The sequence below is a fragment of the Ctenocephalides felis genome, unplaced genomic scaffold (genome assembly GCF_003426905.1).
Source record: "Ctenocephalides felis isolate EL2017-DRISC unplaced genomic scaffold, ASM342690v1 CF-g0.4_SCAFFOLD_03571, whole genome shotgun sequence".
Lineage (NCBI taxonomy): Eukaryota > Metazoa > Arthropoda > Insecta > Siphonaptera > Pulicidae > Ctenocephalides > Ctenocephalides felis.
The window spans coordinates 63,017,678-63,043,225 of NW_020539725.1; the positions used below are offsets into that span (position 1 = coordinate 63,017,678).

The 25,548-nt window shown below is 29.0% G+C and overlaps 1 protein-coding gene and 1 pseudogene across 2 annotated transcripts; one reads left to right on the plus strand and one right to left on the minus strand.

Moving 5' to 3' along the window:
- On the plus strand, nt 1-7,946 carry LOC113387046 (ADP-ribosylation factor 1). 2 transcript variants are annotated; one of them, XM_026624800.1, is made up of 4 exons: nt 1-141; nt 3,527-3,697; nt 3,772-4,007; nt 7,766-7,946. In XM_026624800.1, the coding sequence occupies exons 2-4, from the start codon at nt 3,550-3,552 to the stop codon at nt 7,928-7,930; spliced, it is 549 nt and encodes a 182-aa protein (XP_026480585.1). In that variant the 5' UTR covers nt 1-141; nt 3,527-3,549; the 3' UTR covers nt 7,931-7,946. The 2 variants fall into 2 exon arrangements, with proteins under 2 accessions (XP_026480585.1, XP_026480586.1); XM_026624801.1 differs by lacking the exon at nt 1-141 and adding an exon at nt 184-310.
- Nucleotides 7,947-19,550: 11,604 nt separating this feature from the next.
- On the minus strand, nt 19,551-21,135 carry LOC113384685 (annotated as a pseudogene).
- Nucleotides 21,136-25,548: the final 4,413 nt, after the last annotated feature.

Here is a 25,548-nt window from a genome sequence, read left to right on the forward strand (position 1 = left end):
CGTCTTCCGTTGCTCACTTCGGTGCCTCTGTCTGTACCACGTCCGCCATTTTGACATACTGCAGACTACGTATACAGTGGTTAATAGAATAGATTTTATTGTGTTCGTTTCTTATCAAGAAACATAGTTTTACTTTAAAAAGTAAGTGCCAAAAATAATAAATCATCATACTATTATTAACCAGTGCGGTTTAGCGTTTACCACGTAACAATTTAATCCGACCATTTGGGGTGTTGACCTTTTCGGCTCGTAATTGTAAGAGAGTTACGGGTGCTTTTGAGGGTTTTACGTGCCCCCCGGCTGTAATAAGGTTGTATTGTGTGTTTTTTAATTGTTTTGAGAGGCTGGATGATGGTTTTGGAGATATAGAAATGTATATGTCACATTGTGGTGATTGATTAATCATCGTTCACGTATTCAGTTTGAATCATAGATTTATAATTGATTTCTGATTCAGATATTGTATGTTAAGTCGATTGTTAACTAATTTGATGGAGATATTTGTCTCGTTTTGATTTTACATGAATTAGCACTTTTCTATTGTGCTGTTTTGTACTTACATACGTTACAGGTGCCAAATTTATTATTGCAAAGTGCATTTGAGATATATATTTATAGATATGTCTATTTGTCATTCAAATATTGAACAAATTTTAAGCTGATACAAATTATACTCACTGAAATATATAGTATCGATGAATGCAGTTTTTATATGTAGTCTTCGAATAGAAGACAGTGGTCGGGGATCTGGGGTAAAAATGAAATTTTTGTTCTTTAAAGAGTATGTATTTGTAATTGATATTTGTTACTTAGTGGACCGTAGAGAGGTACATAATAGATAAATTACTCTCTCTAATCTCTCTTTTTTTGCATTATATGAACAAAATCTTCTATGGTAATGATTAAAAATGTTCCCCGACTGCTGCTCTTTGTCATAGTTCGAATACATAATACATTTGTTAAAGAAAAATCTTTAAATTCACATTGAATGCAAGTTCTCGAAGAAGTATATATTTATATTATATTTAAAACAAATCTTGGAAGGCGTAAAATGAAGCAAAAGTATAGAAATTTTTAAATACAGATTCTGATATGATTGTGTACTATTGCTATGATACACTTGTTTTTTCTATATTGTTCATATATGGAACAAATTGAATATTATGTGTTCATCGATTTATAAGTAAAGTGAGTAAGTCTTTTTACTTAAATCGGCATTTCTTTTGTACTTTCTTGAAGGTGCCTAAGAACTTAAGTATAACTAAACCTACTTTTATTTTCTTATACATTGCACTTTTTTTATGCTAATAATTTTATAATACTTTAACAGCATATTTATATTTTTAATCCCTTCGTATAATTTTTTTTATTTATAGATGAGTAAAGCGACTAAGACACTCAAGTGCAGTTAATATTATAATTCTTTTGCATCATGTTTATATTTTTAAACCCTGCGTATCCTTTTCTTTTATATATGGATGAGTAAAGCGACTGAGATACTCAAATACATTTATTTTTTAAGCTTTTTATTAATATTATAATTCTTTGCAGAATGTTTTAAATTAATAAAATTTATTAAACTAGATGTCTATACAAACTTTTTCCAAAATTATATCTTTATGTTATTATATTATCATTATAATTTTTTACTTATGTCTTAAATCAATGTTTATGGTCCAATTCTACCGCATAACAGTAAAATGTTATGGCAAGGCTATTATTTTCATACCAAATATTGACAAAAGTCAAAGCATTTGCAGTCAGGCATATTTCTCAGATTGTCACAGAGAAAACCTAACCTAGAAACCGCAAAATTTTTAAAAAAACTATGTTAGATAACATGGTCTTTCTGACTCGGGTTCATAACATACGAGCGACGTTGCAGTTTATTTGTAAAACACCTGAATGCAAATACATGACATTTTGACAGTATTCAGTATGATTCAGTAGCATGATGTATGACAGTTGGAGTTATACCGCGACGCGGCGCCCACGCGCTTCTATATTTCGTTTCTGCGCAGCTAACGTATCGCGTTTGTTTAAAAAAAAAAGTTTAAAATATGTCGAAGTATAAAGAATTCAAATTTTTTAAAAAGGTGATTTTTTTCCCAAAAATTTAAAAAATCTCAAGTACTAAAATATGGAATCATTTTTAAAAACTTTAATTTTTGAAGTTCCAGCAATTTGCCTTAAGGCACGATGCCATGCACCACTAGTCCTTCTTTAAATTGCATTTTTAAGATAAGTCCAACATATTTTATCCAAACTCGATTTCTATTTTCTGCACTCTTTGCTCCGTATCTCCGTAATGGCTGGACCTGCCTTTGCCAAAAACTAATCAGCTCATGTTTTTTGAATTACTCAAATCGGTTGATCCGTGCGCCCGAAAACGTGGACGAAAAATTGTATCCGCACATACATACACACATCCATTTTTTCTGAGGTATACCAAAATGTTCAGAAACCTCTGAAACACGAAGAAATGTAAAAAATTTCATTTTCGATTTTCGGCTCATTACTATAACTTAGCCTACAGAAAGTTAAAAAACGAAACTAAAAGTTTCATGTTCTATTTCCGCACGCACAGCTCGATATCAAGCAGTAGTAATATTAGTTTTGACTTGAAAATGGAGATTTAAAGTATGATTCTAAATGAAACTTCTATTTTTAAGCATTGCTGCAATTTGAATACTAAAAAATTCGATAGCAAAGGTTTCAGGTTATTCTTATGCTTGGGCAGCTTGATATCAAGCAGTAGTAATATAAGTTTTTATTTGGAAATAGAAACCTATAATATGATTTTAAATGAAAATATCAATTTTAAACACTGCTGTAATTAAAATATTTGAAAAATCGAAAACAAAGGTTTCAGGTTATATTTCCGCTTGGGCGGCTTGATATCAAGCAGTAGTAATATAAGTTTTTATTTGGAAATAGAAACCTATAATATGATTTTAAATGAAAATATCAATTTTAAACACTGCTGTAATTAAAATATTTGAAAAATCGAAAACAAAGGTTTCTGGTTATATTTCCGCTTGGACGGCTTGATATCAAGCAGTAGTGTAAACAATTTTTACTTAAAAATAGAAATCTTGGACTTGGAAATGGAAATCTTAAATATGATGTTAAATGAAAATATCAATTTTAGGCACTGCTACAATTTGAATATTTAAAAAATCGAAAACAAAGGTTTCTGGTTATATTTTTGTTTGGACGGCTTGATATCGAGCAGTAGGAAAAAAATTTACTTGGAAATAGAGATCTCTAACTGATTTTAAGTGAAAATAGTATTTTGAAGCATTACTGTAATCTGAATAGTAAAAAAACAAATAATGATATTAAAATTTAAAGTTTAGCAAAAACTAGATAAAATTCAATATGTATATATATATATATATATATATATATATATACCATCTAAATATTTTATAAACACATTTACTATTATATTTCATACAATCTTTATTATATATTTGAATGAGTTCATCATTTATCTAATTCGTTTTTCTTTTTTTTTTTCTAGTTGTCCCCTAAAATTTGGTCACCATGGGGAATATGTTTGCTAATTTGTTCAAAGGCCTCTTCGGCAAAAAGGAAATGAGAATACTGATGGTAGGATTAGACGCAGCTGGTAAAACCACCATTCTGTACAAACTAAAATTGGGCGAAATAGTAACAACAATTCCAACAATAGGTAAAAGAAAAACATTAATAATCAACACCAGTAATAATTATAATATTTCTTTTACATTTTTTCTTTTTCTCTAGGATTTAATGTGGAGACTGTCGAATATAAAAATATAAGTTTCACTGTATGGGATGTGGGCGGTCAGGACAAGATTAGGCCTTTGTGGAGGCACTACTTCCAGAACACGCAAGGCCTGATATTTGTTGTCGACAGTAACGATAGGGAGCGTATAGGTGAAGCGAGGGAAGAACTCATGAGGATGTTAGCAGAAGACGAACTGAGGGATGCGGTGCTGCTGATATTCGCAAACAAACAGGTAAAGGATAATAATGGAAATATATATATTTATATATATATATATTTATATATATATATATATATATATGATAAAATTGTTCTTGGGCATCCATCCAGTAATTAAAAACAGTTTTATTGAAAGAAAATGTTTTTATTAAGAAAACATACGTTTCGGGTCTTGATTTGACCCATCTTCAGTGCTACAATTAAATATTGCAGGGTTACAATTTAAAACAATATAAAAAATACATAATTACAGAAAAATATAAATAAAAACATGTAAAAAAACATAAATCTAATCAATTTAATAAATTTGTTTTATAACTAATATATATTGTGAAAGTATATAAAAATGAAAAACAAACATAGACATAAACAAATGTAAAGAAATATATATATATATATATATATATATATATATATATATATATACTAGATGACCCGACAAACTTTCCAATTATTTCTACAATATTACTGTAGTTTTATTGTTCATTACATTTCCCTCAACAAACTTCAGAAAGAGATTTATCAAAATCCTAATATATTTTTAGGAGGAGAATATTTTCATACATCATTACAGAAGAATTTTATATATGATATATATATTTTATATAATAATGCCATAATTTTCAATACATTGATTTGTTTTAATTTTTCAACAATTAATACAACAGAATTAAACAACTAGTATTGTTGTGTAGATGTTTAATTATAACGTTTTGGAAATAAATATGTGTTATCAGATTTTTCTGCAATATTGATCTATAAATCATTTTTAAGTCATTTTTATTTACTTCAACTATAGAGGAATTTTTGGAAATTTTAACTTTACATTTTTACTTGCTTGTAATTACTTTTTACAAACTTATTTTATTAACATACTGAATTTTTTTCTCACTTTTATTTGTTACAAACGTTTTGAGACTAGGTTTACATCATATTTAGTGCAATAAAAATTGTTAAATTGAATTCAATATGATCACGTTTTTGTAATATAATAGATATAAACATTCAAAATTAAATATTTTGTTTCAAAGTATTTTTTTCTCACATTTTCTTCATGCTTGAAAATTATAAATTTATTAAAGTGTTACCTCAGCTAATTTATAAATAATTAATTTCTAATTTTAACCAGTTTTATAATTCTATTCTAAGATTGTTTTATAAATTTAAATACGTCCAAAAGTTTATTTATTGCATTTTTGCATAATCAGTGTTATAGTTTACAACCATAAAAACTATTTTTAATTTGTAGTTTTATGATTTTATAATTCAAACTTATAGTTAATGTATTAGTTTTAGCCTAAGAATCAGCCAGTTCTTGTTTACATAATTGTTAATATAAAAAAAAACATTACTTAATCTAAAAGAAGATTCTTAGAGCTATATTGAACTTAAAATATTATAGGCCTGAGAAAAGTGGTATAATTCTAGTCCTTAAAGTTTATAATAATGGGACCTACCCTTCGTTTTTTTGTCTGATTTTTTTTCAATTGTGTTGAACTAATTGTTGAATTTAACAAGAAGTTATAAATTAATATATTGACTTTATATTGATTAAGTCATTGATGGTGTACATGTATCGAGAAGTTTACACTTACTATTATTTTGTTACTATTTTTATAATTACTTTTAGTAATTCTTTATAATATATATATATATATATATATATATATAAATTAATTAACTTCTTTAGTTAATTTTTATATATATTTCTACGTTTAAAAGCCTTCTGAATATTTTGGCATACATTTAAAAAAAATGTTTGTATGTGCGGATACAAATTTTCGTCGACATTCAGAAAACTTTCGATTCCTATTGAAGGGGAGACGTGCTTATTAGTTTTTGGCAGAAGTAAGTTTAGCCATTTTAGAGTTACGAGGCAAAAAGTGACAAAAATAGTATTTTTGTTTTTGAGAGAACGGAGCATCCGATTTGAATAATTCAAAAAAACATTCCACTTGTATTGACAAAATAAAGAGTTTATTGAAATTTTGAGGAGGCAGGTTTGGCGGTTTCGGAGATCAAGCAAAAAAAGTAAAAAAAAGCCATTTGGCGGTCAAAAAGAATTATTAGACATATGTACATTAAATTATCAGAAATTTATAGAGATTTTAACAATAAGTATACATTTTGTTTGCATTCCTATGGGTTCCGTACAAAAGTTTATCCGTTAGACGGAGACGCGGCGCTTACGCGCTTCAATATTTTGTCTCCATGTAGTTAAAGCAGTACGATTGTTTTGAAAAAAAGTTCAGAATTTCCAAAATGTATAAAGAAAACATTTTTTTCAAAGTCTTTTTTCCAAAACAATAATTTTTTTTTCAAATATTTATAGTTTCTCAAAAATCTAATTATTTAAAGTAAAATTTTTGCAAAAATGTTAATCTTCTAAAAGAAAAGGTGATAGAAATATAATTTTGGTTTAAAAATTCAAAAAATTACCCAGGCTAAGCGCAGTCTAAGCGCCACTCTGGTACAAATGTTCACCCGAGTGTGTTTAGACTATTTATGTATTGGAGCACTTTTCCAATTTTGTGAGTAAACTATTGAAAAATGTAAAAATGCCGCCGAGCTAAGCACAGTATAAATGAAAATGTCGTACCGAATTATTTGCAAATGTGTTTAGGCTGTGACTGTACCGGAGCACTTTTTCAATTTTGTGTAAGGCAATTAGGCAACTTTTTTTTTTTTTTTTTTTAAATTGAATTCGAAATGAAATGACGATTGTTAATGTTCTTTAGATAAATTGATTTCAAATGATTTACATTTGATTTGCTCAGATATAACAAAAGATAGCAAAAATAATGAAAGTTAATACAGTATTTGTAATAATATTTTTGAAATCGTTTAAAATTTCTCGAATATTTCATTACGGTACGGGAAGTTCCAGCAATTTGCCTTAAAGCACGATGCCATACGCCACTAGTTTTAATGTTGATTGATTCGCGATCCAGAAGCAAGAGAATTTATTTTACATATTTTTTACATTAACAAGAATTTAAAATGACGTATACATAGTTATAGTGGGGAAAAGCGATACTGACAGTAGTGGCGCGATATTTGAATTATAAAATACATTTTGCATTACATATATAAAATTTAGTAATATAATTTTATCCACATGGCCTTGCCATAACATTTGTCTTTTATGCGCCAGAATCGGTCCCTATGCGTGATGAGCATATATTTATTATTTTAGTTGTGTTCTAATTTATCTCATGTTTCTTATTATATATTTTTCACAACATATTTGAGATTTTGTTGAAAATGTTTTTTCAATGCGTGTATTTTGTTCGCATTTCATTTAGTCAAATTAAACTACCAGGTCACCCAAACATTTATTTAAAAGAGATAAGCGAGGAATATCCGACACGCAGATTGAAAAAAAAAATGGCCATACGACCTTAAATAAATGTCAAAAATGAAAATATAGAAGAGAGATATCTCAAAGGAGATAATCTCTTATATGCATTAACACCAACATCATATTGTCTTAAAAAATGTATTTAATTTTGATTGACAATAAAAGTATGCAAAAAAAAAAAAATAGTCAAATTAATCAGGTTTATTTTTTCTATATTAAATATTTATATAAATCTTATCTTAGATTTGAATCTAAGGGTAAATTTTACGTGCTACGATTGGTGGCGACCTCTGTGATATGCTGAAAGAATTAAAATTGATGTAGTTTCAAAGCGGCCGCTTTTGAAATCTATTCATATTTATGGTTATATTATAATGTATCTCATGTGATTATTATCCTTTCTCCCCCAGGATCTGCCAAATGCAATGAACGCCGCCGAGATAACGGATAAGCTCGGCCTGCACTCCTTAAGGAATCGAAACTGGTACATCCAGGCGACGTGCGCCACCAGCGGCGACGGACTCTACGAGGGCCTCGACTGGCTCTCGAATCAGCTCAAGAACGCCAATCGCTAGTAACATTATTAACAATTAATTAAGAGTAAAGAGCATTTTTGCAAATAACAAAACAACAAACTAAAAAATATATATAATTGCAACAAATACACGAGGTAATAGACACAGGATCGATCCGTTATTGTGAGGTTTCTCTCTGATCTCTCCAGTAAGTGACTAATCTTTATATTGTACAGTTTCTCTCCTCTATGGTAGTAAAACAACCAACGAATTTTCGATGTTTTCATTTCTCTGGACGACAAAGAAGACCTTCTACACAATTTGGCAAGAATCATTGTAGTATTTTTTATTATGAAACAACAAAGTGGTTCTTGTTGAATGTACTTAAACTAAAACAACGATTTTGATTTGATCTTTTTAATACAGGCATGTTTTGTCAACAGTCGTTTTTATTTGATTTCGCGCGAAAACTAGTGTTAAACCAAATTTATTGAGTTTTGGCATTTTTATACGGTATTGTTGCTGAAACAAAAGCTTTTTGTATTACAGCTAGTATTCAAATTTCATAAACCATTCCAAATATGCTTTCTTTATTTAGATTTATTACATTTATTACTATTAAACATTTATTGATTACACTTTGATGTTACTTTTACTGCTACTAGCTAAATATTAGGTTGTCAAATATCTCCCTTCCGCTTTTTTGCTCTTGGTTTATAATACAAAAAGGCGGAAGGGAGATATTTGACAACCTAATATTTATATTTATATTTATATTTATATTTATAAATATTAGGTTGTCAAATATCTCCCTTCCGCCTTTTTGTATTATAAACCTATGAGCAAAAAGGCGGAAGGGTGATATTTGACAACCTAATATTTATAAATATAAATATAAATATGAATATGAATATAAATATAAATATTAGGTTGTCAAATATCTCCCTTCCGCTTTTTTGCTCATGTTTATAATACAAAAAGGCGGAAGGGAGATATTTGACAACCCATTATATGATGAATTATGCGTATGTCTATCAAAAGTGTTTGTTGATGATGAAGATCTTTGGTTTTATGATTTCTTCCTTCATTTGTTTGTGTAATTCTTTAGGCTAATTATGGAAACATGTGTTTAACTATATACGTTTTAATTTTAACTAGTGTAATTATTGTGAGCATTAAGGAAAGTATATACGTTAGTTGAAATGTCTCTTTATATTATATATATTTACGAAAGGCCTTTAAATATATTTAATATATGAAAGATGATTTGGAAAAATTTGATACGTTTTGATTTATCCACAACCAAGGAACCAACTAACCAACCCCTCTTACCACCTTTTTTCAGAATTGTTATAAATTTTTTTCAGTGAAAAGTGATAATACACTTGGGTACTATTAAATGCTACATCTTTGTGTGAATGAGTAAATAGTATGAGAGTTACTTAGTCAATATACTATAAGCGGAGCAAATTGATAACACACTATAAATGAAAATCCAAAGTGAAAGTTAAAGTGTTCAGTGTTTGTGTTCATTTCAACTACAAGTTATTCAAAATTTCATTATGCAAGTTCTTGACAAGAGCTTGAAATAATATCTATTATTATTGATTACGGCTTGCTTATGAATAAATAAATAAATAAATAGTATATAACAAGTTTTATGAGATTTTAGTAAATTTTATCTACTTTTTACTGATGTAAGCAAATTATATTGTCCAGAATGAAAATTAAGTTATTTGAAGAAAAGTGAAAAAAATGTTCTATATTCATATGCATATTGTAAATTATGGAGAGACTAAAGTCTGCATTTCAACTCAATGCGAAGTCAAACGAATTATTCGAAATTTCAATATCAAAGTGTATGTAACAATTTTACTAGATTTTAGTAAATTTTATCTAGTTTTTACTGTCGTAAACAAATTATGATGTCCGAAAAGAAAATTAAAAGTTATTTGAAGAAAAGTAAAAAATGTCCTGAATATATGGATATTGCATTATGAAAATACTAAAGTCTGCATTTCAACTATGATTTATTGAAAATTTCACAATGCAAGAGTATATAACAATTTTTACTGAACTTTGTCTGGTTTTTATTGATGCAAGCAAATTATAATGTTCAGAAAGAAAATTAAAAGTTATTGAAGAAACGTCCTAAATCCATATACGTATTGCAAATTATGGGAGAAGATTTTACTGATGTAAACAAATTATCATGTCCAAAATGAATATCAAGAGTTATTTGAAGAAATGTAAAAAATGTCCTAAATTCATATATACGTATTGCAAATTATGGAAATACTGAATTCTGCATCTCAACTACGAGTTATTCAAAATTTTAACCAGTTTTACTAGATTTAAGTAAATTTTATCTAGTATTTAATAACATAAACAAATTATAATGTCCTAGAGAAAATTTTAAAGTTATTTGAAGAAAAGTAAAAAATGTCTTAAATCCAAATATGTGTTGCAAATTATGGATGTACTAAAGTCTGCATTTCAACCACGGTTTATCCAAAATTTCAATATGCAAAAGTATATAACAAGTTTTACTAGTTTTTAGTAAATCTTATCTAGTTTTTGCTGATTTAAACAAATTAAAAATGTAGTAAGAACTGTTTCATACATTTTGCTATTGAAATTTAAATAATTCGTAGTTGAAATGCGGACTTCAGTATTTTGTTACATTGCATTATATGGATTTAGGACATTTTTCTAGTTTTCTTGAAATAACTTTTAATTTTTCTTTGGGACACTATAATTTGTTTACGTTAGTAAAAACTAGATAAAATTTACTAAAATCCAGTAAAACCTGTTATATACACTTGGATATTAAAATTTTGAATAAATCGTACGGTTTATTTGAAATTTCAATATGCAAGTGTATAAAACAGTTTGTACTATATTTTACTAAATTTTATCTAGATTTTGAATTCCTCCCCTCCCCTTTCCCCTTGGTGATACATCGTGATATTTAAAAATATTTTTAGTAAAATTTTTCGAACGAATTTACGAAAAAATCCTAATTTTTTTTTATTTGGAAAATTAGGCAAAAAATAAATACACGTGACATTTTACTAGACTCCTTCATTCCACGTGATTTTTTGCGATTTTTGTCAAACTTTTCCTATCCCTAAAAGCCTCAAGTGATTAATGGGCGTCTCCTAATCCTTTTCCTTTTGTCCTCGTCAAACATTACTTTATGGGGGGAGGCTCTAGAATTCTATGACTAAGCCGAAGTGTTAATAAGTAAATGGTAAAGTAAAGTTTAAGTGAGTAGTTAAGTTGAAGGGTAAGTGAGTTGGTTAATCGATTATGGTAAGAATTAAAAAAAACCCTCTGTAGTTAATAGTGAAAAAGTTCTGGAAAGTTCAATCTTAGTCCAGTCATTTAAGCTTAAAGAAGAAAGAAATTCTTACCTAAGCACAGTATAAGTGAGAATGTCGCACAGAATTGTTTGCAAATGCGTTTAGACTGTGACTATACTGGAGCAGATTTTTCAATTTTGTGTAAATTAAAGGCAACTATTTTTTTTTTTTTGAAATTGTATTCGAAATGAAATGACGATTGTTAATGTCCTTGGAGATAAATTGGTTTATGATTTACATTTGATTTGCTCAGATATAACAAACAAGATAGTAAAAATAATGAAAGTTACAGTATTTGTAATAATATATTTGAAAACATAAAATTTTCAAATTGTCTAAAATTTCTCGAATATTTCTTACTAAGAATCTCGGAATTCGAGATACCCAGCTGTGGGTCTGTAACTACTTGTATATTGACACCCTTAAAGTTGTCTCAAAACCTACATTTGGTACGTACACTCTACCATATGTAGGTATTGAGACAACTATCAGGATGCAAAATACAAGTATTTACAGACTTACAGCTGAGTATCTCTAATTCTGAGGTGAACTTATTATAATGACTGGACTATCTTATAATATTTATGATGGAGAATAATTGTCGTAATGATCGTACATTATTAAAATTGTATTACAGCCCTACGACAGGTGGTTTAATTTAAAAAATAACTAGTGGTGTATGGCATCGTGCCTTAAGGCAAATTGCTGGAACTTTCCGTACCATGATGAAATATTCGAGAAATTGTAAACGTTTTCAAATATATTATTACAAATACTGTGTAACTTTCATTATTTTTGCTAACTTTTTGTTATATCTTAACAAATCAAATGTAAATCATAAAGAAATCAATTTATCTCCTATCATCTATTAACAATCGTCATTTCATTTCGAATTCAATTTCAAAAAAAAAATAGTTGCCTAATAATAATTATTAATTTGCACAAAATTGAAAAAGTGCTCCCGTATAGTCACAGTCTAAACGCATTTGTAAATAATTCTGTGCGACACTTTCACTTGTACTGTGCTTAGCTTGGCGGCATTTTCACATTTTTCAATAGTTTTCATAAAATTGGAAAAGTTCTCCAGTTTGAAATTGAATAATAAATAATAAATTTGAAAAATAAATAATAAATTTGAAACAGTCTAAACGCACTTGGGTAAACATTTGTACCAGAGTGGCGCTTAGACTGTGCTTAGCCTGGGTAATTTTTTCAATTTTTTAATCCAAAATTACAAAAATATTTTATAGAAAATAAAAATAATTTTTTATCCTCAGAAGCAATTGTTTTGTCAAAACAAGTATCAATTTTTTCTGAGGTATGGCCCTTAAAAATGTTCAGAAACCTATAAAACGTCGAGAAATGCAAAAATTTTCAATTTAGATTTTTGGACGATTACAATATCTTATCCTACGGGAAGTTAAAAATGCACGTGACGTTTGGGGGGAGAGGGTTCCAAAAATCCACAAAAATCGATCACGTGATCAATGGATGGCTCCTTAGTTAATTTTTAGGATAGTGATTAATAGTTGTAAAGAACATGCTAAAATGTTATTACTTTTTGATGAAAAGTGCTTTAATTAACTTCCCGTAGGGCAAGTTATAGTAATCGCAAAAAAATCGAAAATGAAAATTTTTATATATCTTTACGTTTCAAAGGTTTCTGAACATTTTGGCATACCTTAGAAAAAATGGATGTATGTGTGTGTGTGTGTGTGTGTGTGTATGTATGTATGTATGTATGTATGTATGTATGTATGTGCGTGTGTGTATGTATGTGCGGATACAAATTTTCGTCGACGATTTCGGGAACACGGATCAACCGATTTGAATAATTCAAAAAACATTCGATTCGTATTGATAAGGAGACGTGCTGATTAGTTTTTGGCGAAGGCAGGTCTAGCCGTTCCGAAGATACGGGGCAAAATGTGCCGAAAACGGTAACTCAGTTTTTAAGAGAACGGAGCGTCCGATTTGAATAATTCAAAAAACATTTCACTTGTATTGACAAGGTGAAGAATCGATAAAATTTTCATGAAGGTAGGTCTAGCGGTTTCGGAGATATGGAGGAAAAAAAAGTAAAAAAATGAGCCATTTGGCGGTCAAAAATGATCATTAGACATATGCACATCAAATTATCAGATATTTTATAGAGATTTTAACAATAAGTATACATTTTGTTAACATTTCTATGGGTTCCGTACCAATGCTTATGCGTTAGACAGCGACGCGGCGCTTACGCGCTTTATATTTTGTCCCTATGCAGTTAAAGCAGTACGATTGCTTTCAAAAAAATTTCAGATCTTCTACAATATGTCAAAATACAGAAAAAAAAAATTTTTTCAAAAAAAAAATGTTTTTTTAAAAAAAATTTTTTTTTCAAAGAAAAGTTATTTTTTGTCCAATTTATAGTTTCTCAAAAATCTTATTCTTTCAAAGTAATTTTTTTTCAAAAATGTTAATTGTTTTAAAAAAATAATAATTTTTGGTACGGGAAGTTCCAGCAATTTGCCTTAAGGCACGATGCCTTAATTGCCTTAAGACAGAATTCCACTTACAGCTAGTTTAATTTTTTTTTTTAACTTTGTCGAAATGAGCAGTTGAATTGAATTTCCTAAATAGACAAATCTGATTTTTAATTAAGTCAGTTATTTACACTAGGGTGGTCCTTAATATGGACATTTTCGAATTTCCTTGCTCCCAAGGGCTCAAATGGTTCCAAACAGATAAAAAACAATTTTCTGAAAGTTTTAGGTCTTAACATTAACATTTAGATAGTGCGCAACTTTGTATGGAAATAACATGGAAAAAATGTTGAAAATTGAAAAAAAAACACTTTTAGGTATAACTTATCAGCGACAAATGAATTAAAAATGAAAATTCGTGTCATTTTTTTTATTGAAAATTCGACGCTCTGCAAAATATTTGAAATTTTTTTCATGCTATTTCCATACAAAACTTTGATTGAATTGCGCTCTATCTAAACGTTAATATTAAGAGCTAAAACTTTCAGAGAATTGTTTTTTATCAATTTGGAACCATTTCAACCTTTGGGAGCAAGGAAATTCGAAAATGTATATGTTAAGGACCACCCTTAATTTACACATATACAAAACGTAGAGAAACAGAATTGACAAATGTAATTTTCCATCAAAAACAAACTTCTCCTTCGAGAAATTGATAATTACAATCTAAAGTTCAATTTGTATTTTTAGTTGCATCACTTCCAGACGTATTTTATTTTATTTGACCCATTGACACGTACTGCGAATTTGAAATAAACAACAAACATGTAATTAATTTGAATAGTTGTATGATGATTCATCATTCGTGGGATATTTTTCGCACTGATGACGTCGTCAAGGACGGATTTAGTGCGAAAATAGTTTAGTGGAATATAATCGACAATGGACGAATGAATGTTTCCTGGAACAGTTTCTGTTGATTTTGATTTTGGAATAAATATTTATGCACCAGGCAGGCGTCCTTGAATGGTTTTAGGAGAGCATGATTCATTTTGGATAGATGTTATTTTCTTATGGAATTATTTAAATTTGTTGCGTTTATTTGCATATGCATTCTTCACTTTTGTTTGCTGTTGAAATTATTAGCAAACAGTTGTTTTCAGATTTGAATTCAATAAGAAAATCTTAATATGTTATTTCTGATATTTTTAGCAAATTATATTTTTTACTATAAATTTTCAGTATTTTTATTTTCACCTTTTTTAAAAAAAAATATTTCGAAAAATTTTTTTGGCAAAATGAATTTTCGAAAAAAAAAATGAAAAGGAATTTTTTAAAGATTTATTTTCATCAAAGAAGGAATTAAAATTTTAATATATTATTCCTGATATTTTTTAGCAAAGTATATATTTTTTGCTAATATTTTCAATATTTTTAATTTCACCTTTTTTTTAGAAAAAAAAACATTTTTAGATAAAAAATATATCGATTTTTTTTTTGCCAGAATATATTTTCCAAAAAATTTGGAACATTTTTCGAAAAAAAATGTTTTGGAGAAAAAAAAATTAAAAAGGAAATTTTTTTAAGATTTATTTTCAATATAGAATTAAAATCTTAATATATTATTCCTGATATTTTTAGCAAATTATATTATTACTACTATTTTCAATATTTTTATTCTCACCTTTTTTATTAGAAAAAATATTTCAAAAAAATTTTTTGGCAAAATGAATTTTAGAAAAAAAAAATTTTTGGAGAAAAAAATTGAAAAGCAAATTAGGAATTATTTTTAATATGAAATTAAAATCTTAATATATTATTCCTGATAGTAAACTATATATTACTCCTATCTTCAATATTTTAAATTTCACCTTTTTTAGAAAAAAAAAAAATTGGGAAAAACATACTTGGAATTTTTTTGGCAAAAGGAATTTTCGAAAAAAAAATTGAAAATTTAGAAAAAAAATGGGGGATTTTTTTTGGAAAAATATCCTTTTTTCCCGATTTTTTTTTATTTTTGTCATTCTACTTTTTGGGCATATGGGAACTCCCGTTTTACCAGTAATTGTTAACTCTCCGTTGCTTTGAAAAAAAGTTCAGAATTTCCAAAATTTTTTAAAATAAATTTTTCTTGTCTTTTTTTTTTCAAAAAAAAGTAAATTTTTGTCAAAAATTTATTGTTTCTCAAAAATCTATTTTTTCAAATCTGTTATGTTAATGTTAATTTAAAAAAAAAAAAAAATTGGTACAGGAAGTTCCAGCAATTTGCCTTAAGGTACGATGCCATGCGCCCCACTAGTTATTTCAAATATTTAAAAATCTAATTCTAATTTCAACAAAAACAATACTTGAAAATTCGTCAATATTTACATTCGTGAACATGTACGAAAACACACACACACAAATATATATATATATATATATATATATATATATATTTCATTTATGTACAGTGCTGGATTTACAGTAGGGGCAGTCGGGGCTACTGCCCAGGGCGGCAGATTTTCGGGGGCGGCAAAATTTGGATAGTGAGAAAAAATGCTATACAATGTAATCAACTAATTTTTTTAATAACGTTTTTCATTTCAAAAAATATAGTTAACTTTTGTTAATGTATATAAAACATACTACGAATGCAATGCAAAATTTGGATTCAAATAGACGATTATTAAAATTTATTATTTTTCTTTGACTCCCTCTCCGAACATAAATTATCAAATTGGTTAACAAGTTATTATCAAATTTGGCAATTTGGCTAATACAATGTTTCGTAAACGAGCTGAAAGTTTAAGAAAAATATGTTCTTCAAATCTCGAGCTCTCTTAGAACGACAAATTTGTGCACTTTCAACCCTATAGCGCCGAAAAAAAAATTAAACTAGTGACGATTAATCACTGCAAATTACTGAAACTTATCTTTCTGAAAAAAACATTTTATAAAGAGCATTAAAATTTTCAGAAAAATGAAAAATGCCCTTTAAAAAACTTTTTTTTATATGTATATTGAAATTCTTTGAAAATTATGAACTTTTTTCAAAGCAATCGCGCTGCGAAAAATTTCAAAATATAAAAAAAACTCAAAATGTTCAAAAATTGATTTTTTTTTTAAGTTTTCAAAAAATATTAATTTTTTTTTAATTTTAATTTTTGGTACAGGAATAATATATAAAAACAATTTAAGTAACATATCAGGGATGGGGCGGCATTTTTTTCAGTGCCCCAGGGCGCCAAATTTCTAAATCCGGCCCTGTTTATGTATATGTATGAATGTGCAATTATTTATTTCGCTTGGCAACATTTTTATCATTGTCAATAAAATAATTAAATTCATGGCGTCATCACATTTTTATCGCATCACATGCTCTCTCTTAATAATAATAAATAATACGACTGCGATAAAATTCCTCATCGTAAATCGATATACATATATTATTTCAAAATGGAAATTTCTTTTTTGCAAAAATGATGATTTTAATCATTAAAAGCGATAAATTTCTGAATGTTGATTAAAGAAAACACTTCTTATCCATTCAGCAGTAAATGTGGGAAGAAAATTCAAATATGTTTCTTGAAATGATTTTAATAGATATCCATACGTTTCGAATTTCAGTTAGACTCTTCTTCAGTGAACAAAAAGTTACATAATAATATTTTTTTATATAGTTAAATTTTTTCTGTTCTGGTTGATGTAATTTTTATCACTAGTTTTTACCTTATTTTATTGATAATATTTACATTGTTCATTTTATGATAAATTTAAATATATTTTTATATTATTATTACATTTTTTGCATTTTTGTTCATAGAAGAAGAGTCGAATGAGGATTCGAAACGTATATCAAAAATATTTGTTCTATTTCCCTTTTTATTATTTTAAGATGGATGCCTATTTACGAAGTATTTTATTTAATTTATCCTGTTTATTACTTGGAGAAATTTAGTTTGCTCGTCAGTAGAGTCCCTTCTCGTTCACCACTTGGAAATCTAGTTTGTTCTTCAGTAGAGTTCCTTTTCTCCACCGACTTTAGGGAATGCCCATTAATCACGTGATCGATTTTTTAAGGATTTTTTTTGCCCTCACCCTCCCACTTGTTGATTTTTTAAATTTTGTTTAGCTAAAAATGGTCTCTACTAACAAGCAAATTAAAATAGGAGAAGAAAAGAAACTCTACTGACCAGCGAACTAAAATTAAACACTTCGAAGGACTCTACTGATGAGGAAATTAACACAAAAACTAAAATAATAATAAATGCACATTAGTAAATTAGAAAAAAAAAAACTGTCCTGACAATCGATATACAAATATGTAATGTTAATTTTTAAAGTTTTTGTTAATTTTGCAATTTTTTAATTTCTAAATAGTTAGAAAAAAACTCTACGGACTAGCAAATCGAACATCGACTTTTAAAACTGAATTCATTAATTTTAACAAAAATTATGAAATGACAAACAAACTAAAAACAAATTATCATTCTTATGCTACAAGAAAAGGAACTCTACTGACGAGCAACCTAAAATAAAAGGAAAAAGGAACTCTACTGACGAACAAGCTAAAATAAGATCAAAAAGGAGCTCTACTGACAAGCAAATTGCATTTTGAATTAAAACAATAAAGGAACTTTACTGACGAGCAAACCCAAAATAAGATAAAAACTCCATTGACGAGCAAATTGCATTTTGGTTCTACTGACGAGCAAATCGCATTTTGAATCAAAACAAAAAAGGACTCTACTGACGAGCAAACTAAAACAAAATTTCTACTTTTGAGTAACTATAATGACGAGCAAATTAAAATAAGAGAAACAAAGAACTCTACTGACAAGTAAAATAACATTTTGAATCAAAACAAAAAAGTACTCTACTGATGAACAAATTGCATTTCGATTTTTAAAAAAGGACTTTACTGACGAGCAAATCGTATTTCGAATTTAAAAAAGGACTCTACTGATTAGCAAAATCACATTTTGAATCATAACAAAAAAGGGTTCTACTGATGAACAAATTAAATTTAAAATTGTAATGTAATAGGACTCTACCGACAAGCAAATTGCGTTTGAATCATAACAAAAAAGGACTCTACTGACGAGCAAATCGTATTTCGAATTTAAAAAGGACTCTACTGATTAGTAAAATCACATTTTGAATCATAACAAAAAAGGACTCTACTGACGAACAATTAAAATCAAATTTTTACTTATAATGACGAGCAAACTAAAATAAGAGAAAAAATAGAACTCTACTGACGAGTAAAATCATATTTTGGCTTAAAACATAAAAGGACTCTACTGACAATAAAAATTTAAAAAAATAAAAAATAAAAAAGCAGCAGACGAGCAGATCGCATTTTGAATTTAAACAATAAAGGAAATGTACTGATGAGCAAAATCCCATTTTCAATCAAAACTGAAAGATAAGCAAATTGCATTTCGAATTAAAAAAAGGACTCTACTGACAAGTAAACTAAAATTTGAAGAAAAAGAAACTCTACTAATGAGCAAACTAAATCTCAGATCAAAATTATTAATATTTATGAAAGAAAATTTCAAAAATTTATGCAACATGCATTAAGGCAACCTAATACTTACTAGTTTTTTTGTTTATAAAAATGTATCAGGAATTTTAATAATTATAAAATTACTAAATCATTGTTAAACAAAACAGCTGACAGCAAAATGCATTATATAATAATTGTAAATTATTTATATAAGGCCTCTTCAGTCTTCGTTAATGCTATCTGAATATGACCAAAAATTAAATGTTATGAAAGGGATGATTATAAATATTTCCTAAAGATGCCAATTATATATTTTTATGATTCAATTTTATTTTAATTTGATCTCAGATTACATATTAATTTTACATAATTTAATAAAACGGTACAAAAAATAAATTATTAGCATATTGAATTTAATAAGCTATTTGTAAATCTTAATTACTACTATTTAATATTTTAATTATTATGCTCTTTGTATCTACTATTAGTACGTCATTTTACAAGTGCATTATATTTTAGTAAAACCTTCATCATAGTAAATAGCTTGGAAAACATAAATGTTACTTTATTTTTATATACACGGTGAATTTGTTGAAAATGGACTATATAATAAAAATATATTTCTTCAAGCCGATCCCCGACCATCAAAAGCCGGAGATCGGCTCTGATCGAAGGGTGGTTACAATTAAAAAATATATTTCTATTATATAGTCTAAGAGAAAAATACTCTCATAACTCCTGTGTATGGTCTTCGGCAAACGGGCATTCTTTTACTGACAGCGAACACTTTATACAGGACACGACATGGCCACAAGGTACAAAAACAGCATTCTTTTCTTCCATATAACAAATCTTACACAATTTGTCCTCCGACACTGGAGTTGTAGACGCTGTGGTATCGTTCTTTTCCACGACAGGCTCAGGGGTGACACTGTCTGCTTTGGGTTCGACAACACTCACAATGCTTGGGGTTGTTTCCAAGGCTTGGGCTTCGTTGGCGGTTAGTATGGCAGTCATTGTAGCTGCTACTTTGCTGATGAACTCTTTGCCCTTGATGAGTTGCACGTATACACATTTTGGGAACCATCGTGCGTGCTGTTCCCAAGGAGCATCCTCGGGTTCCCAGTCTTTTAAACCACCACCACAGTGGAAACAGAGGGTACGGTCTCCGTGGCCTGTGTAGAAGAAGCCTGCTTCACTTAGTTCTCCTGGACGTTGCTTTAAACTGCTTGGCCATTGGGAGTAAGATCTTAAGCGTGCTGCTTCAGTGGCGTACTGGGGGTATTCAGGGCCCTTGGTGACAGGTAGGCCTAGGTTTTGGTTTTCTGGAACGGCGTTGGGACGTATGGTCAAAGGCCCGCATACGTCGTAGCTCGGTCCGGGTCTCGGGGACGTGCTCGGAGGGTCTATTGGCACGTTTCCTACAGGCCTGTTGCGTAGGAATGGACAATTAGGAGCCCAACGTTGATGGTCGACGGAGGGGTCGTCACCTTGTTCCCATCTGCCAATTTCAACTTTGCAGAACTCGCATCTGACTCTGTCGTCGACTTTCATATAATAGAATCCCGATTTGGCTAGTACCGAGGGGCTTATGAAGCTCACTGGCCATCTTTCGAATGTTTTCAGTCGGTCCGCTTCGATTTTCATGTCAAGATTTTCATCGTCGCCATTGTCGGGCACATCAATGTCCGCGGACTGTCCTGTTTCATCGCCCGTTTTTGTAACTGTTTCAGACTTTAGATTGATTATATCGTATACTTCGGGTCTCGTATCGATTGTTGTATTGTTTGGAGGCATTTGTAATGCGTTTAGAGACTGTTTTGATGCACTTTTATTGTTAAAAACATCGAACACTGGGCGTGACGCGATAACTTTGTTACACTTTAGCCCACCATTAACATTGAACGACACGAACAGTACAGAGTGCTAGCACTTTCGACAACTGCGCGAACCACTGACAGCGGCGAACTTCGCGTGTGTTTACTTGTGCGCGCGCACACCACTTCACACTAGTAGTAGTAGTAAAAATAAAAAAACACAAAAATGCAAATGTCGGCGCACTAGTGAATTAAATTTTTGTTCGTTTTTGTTTTGTTTTTGATAATATACGCAAAACCTACAGTTTTGCACACTACTATAGCAATTTCTACATTTGTGCGAGTTTATATATAACTGATAACGTTATCTTATCAAATAGATATCATAATTACTTGTAAATATATCAAGTTGGATTACATGTCAGATAGGTATGATAAAAATTATTCTATTCATTCGCAGAAGTATTAGGTTTATGTTTACGACAGAAATTGTAGTTAAAAATACTTTATGTTTGCTGCTAACTATATGCACGTCGATTAAACGCATGACAGACCATAATTTATTTATTTATTTTTTGAGGTTATGTCAATATGTAAAATAAATAAATACATCTATACCCCGTTAGATTTCATAAAAACCGTTTAAGTCAAAAAATTCCACATTTATATGAAAAAACTGTGATACACAGAAAATTACTATAAAAAAACATTTGTAGCAGTTTTTAATATGATGAAAAACCAACACAATGAACGAAAAAGTAAATATTAATATATTTCCTATTAGGGTCTATTATCTCAGAACAAAATTCGCGTTCAGAAGGGTTAGATAGGGGTCCTATTGTAGTCGCAAATTTTGTAGAATTTATGTTATTAATAATACAACCGTTCATGCAGAAGGATAAAAACAGACTGACTGATTATATATTCTTTAATTAATCACATGCATTAAAATTATTATTAACAATCACTTGTTTTACATAAAACAAAAGAGAAACATATATACATAAACATAGAGTAGGCATAGAGTGTTTAGTATCAAACTGCAACACCCCCACTATACTAAACAACTTGTGTACTCATACCTAACAGCCTTAAAATTTTCAATTTCAGTGTTTATGTACATTTAAACACTTTGTGAATATATCAGCAGGCATATCATTTGTCTGCACATACTTTAGATCGATTACACCATCTGTGATTGCTTTCTGATGAAATGATATCTTACATCAATGTGTTTTGATCTTTTGTGAAAAACTGGATTGTATGAGAGTTTTTGCGCTGATTTGCTATCATTGTAAATTCATACACTCTCATCTACATCCGTTAATTCCAATAACAAACCTTTTAATTATATCGCATCTTTGGAAGCACCTGTCATTGCCATGCACTCGGCCTCTCGATCATCAAACATTTTCTTCTTTCTTTTTCTTTTAGACTTTTGTGTTTCTATAACATTTTGTTCATAGAAGCATTGCCAGCATTTTGATTCTTTTCTTCCGTTACAGGCTGCATTTCATTAACCCCCACTGAAACACTGTTCACTACTGGTTCTATTGGGTTCTTGCTAGGTACATCTTCAATATTTTCTAGAATTTTTACTGCTCTTGATCCTTTGTGTTTGAATGGCAATCTAGTTTGCTTTCCTTTACAACAAACTATACAATAATTTATGTCTGATGTTGCCTTCTCGGATATGGTGAGTCCTTTCACCAAGCCTTTACTCGATTTACACATATCTGTTTTATTTATTTGCTTATAATCGTGGTATCTGTTAATAACAAACAATTAATATTATTTGTCATGAGTTTATATACTAGCACTAGTTGATGAAAAAGTATTGTCAAATGTTTTATGAAACGTCAGTGTTATTTTTGTGTCAGTTGACAAATTGTGATTCTTCTGAAAAATTTCATTACTCAAAAATGCATAGCCTTTTGACAACATCTATAACAGTTTCAAACACAAAATACTACATAGTGCATTAACAGATTAGTCTAATCGTATTATACTTAAGGGAAAAAAAAACAGTTGTAGGAAATTATGTAAAAAATCAAGTATAAGCTTCTACAAGAAAGACAAAATATTTAGAATTTTCCAAATGTTCAAATTTGGATTACCACTTTACAGAGATCTGAATATACTTAGAAGAAAATGAATTGCTTAAGAATGAAATAGGAGTTTAGAATGACAGACGATGTAATGAACGGACACTATAATGCATTATTAACTAAATTTCACTAAATATTTATATTAATAAGTAAAAAAAGTGTAGAAATTATTCCAGTATATTAGGTGTGATGTATATTTAAACCCACAGATTGTTTGTTGATTTCTATTTTGATTTGATTATATATTTATTATAATATAATAATGTCTAGTATATTTTTGCTATTATTGTATTATTACAAAACATAATACGATTGTAATACCAAATTTAGTTAGAAATATCCGATAATTGAAATTGATTAATTTTCATTTCAAATTTTGCGCCATTAAATTAAATGCCAAAAACAGCACCCTTACGTCTAAGTGTAGGACCCTTTAATTATCCCTTCTGAACGTAAAAATCGAGAGAGAGAAATGTTTATATGAAGTATCATATACTAATATTGTCTTGGTTTCTAATCAAGCATATTTATTAAATGAGTGTCATTCATAGAATAAAAATTATCATCTATTTATATATAGTTTCAATTTTTTTGTAAAGGCATAACCTTTATTTTACTCTCTAATTTTAATTTTCAAGTTTTGCCATTGTCTAACTAAAAATTTGATAATAAATTACACATATGGAGGTGTATATAATTTATTTAATTTGATTTTGAGCTTCAGAACTTTTTGTAATTACAAGTCACTCTTGCAAAAATATTTTGTATTTTATCTTAATTATTTTTCTTACACAACTTTTCTACATTTATAAATAAAAAAAAATCTCTTTGTTGAAGCTAAATTATATATATATATATATATATATATATATATATATATATATTGTTTGTGCATATTTATTGATGTAAGACACAAAGTCTCATATTTACTTATTTATGACACAAAATTTTATGTCGAAACGTTTAGGAAAATTAAAGATTTATTCATAAATCTTTACCTTTCATTTCATAATTTATTACTTATTATTTATAGTTGATTCACAAGTATTTTTTACCCTATTACTTACATTCAGTATACTTAATTTCTAGGTTAAATTATTTTCTCGTATATTTTGTATAATTATGTATGAAAATACTGGGAGGATAAATTGGCGTCTGAGGAATGAGGATAACTTGGACCTTGTTCGGATAAAAAGATACAACGAGGAAAGAACTGACGACAATTGGAGACGGAAGATTGATAGTAGATTAATACACAGTGATAATCCTATTCGGATTAGTATAAGCACTGAGGAAAGGACTAACAATTGGAGACAGAAGAAAAATGAAATTTATGAAGGATGAGAATAATTGAAATTTGTGAGGATGACCATGGGATAAATACAAATTTAGTCTCTGAGCAAAGAGTAAAAGACAATTGGGATAAAAATTATGAGAATTGTCTAAAACATTCTAAAGATGACCAGAATGTTGTTTCCATTGGGGTAAATACATGCAATTTAAGACAATTTAAGATTGACCACAATATTTTGATAAACACAAAAGACCAAGAGGAGCAAAGACCAAAAGACAATTGGGTAAATTGGGTTAAGAATTATGAGAATGGCTTAAAACATTCTAAAGATGACCACAATGTTGGGATAAACACAAATGCAGTCTCTGAGCAAAGACCAAAAGACAATTGTGAAAATAACTTGATACATTCTGAGGACAACCACAATGTTGGGGTAAATACATATGTTCACAAGGAGAGAAAAAATTGCATCAATTTGAGACAATTTAAGATTGACCACAGTATTTGGATAAACACAAAAGACCAAAGTCTCTGAGCAAAGACCAAAAGACGATTGGCATCAAAATCATGAGAATCGCCTAAAACATTCTAAAGATGACCAGAATGTTGTTCCTATTGGGGTAAATACATCAAATTGCATCAATTTAAGACAATTTAAGATTGACCACAATATTTGTATAAACACAAAAGACCCAGAGGAGCAAAGACCAAAAGACGTTTGGCATCAAAATCATGAGAATCACCCAAAACATTCTAAAGATGACCACAATGTTGGGATAAACACAAACACAGTCTCTGATCAAAGACCAAAAAATAATACTTTAAAACATTCTGACTTGATTCACAAAGAAATCCTGATGCAGTTAAAAAAAAGGACCATCTCTGCACAAAAAACAAAACCTAATTGGCCTCAGAAGCGTTTGAATAACTTACAACCATTTAAATTTGACTATGATAAAGTCTCCATTCCTATAAATCCATCTGAACAAATAAAAAAGGACACTTGGCACCAGCAGGATGAAAATAACTCAACTAATTATGAGCCAAACCCGCATTGCACTGCCTCCAAAGACAATTGGCACCAGCAGAATGAAAATAACTTAAATAATTATGAGTCAAACCCTCTCGAGGACAA

Bases quoted from the DNA above. Each gene is read 5' to 3' on its own strand.
- LOC113387046 (XM_026624800.1), top strand. From the start codon at position 3,550: ATGGGGAATATGTTTGCTAATTTGTTCAAAGGCCTCTTCGGCAAAAAG. The intron at 3,698-3,771 runs GTAAAAGAAAAA...CTTTTTCTCTAG, and splicing joins AACAACAATTCCAACAATAG to GATTTAATGTGGAGACTGTC. The intron at 4,008-7,765 runs GTAAAGGATAAT...TTTCTCCCCCAG, and splicing joins TGATATTCGCAAACAAACAG to GATCTGCCAAATGCAATGAA.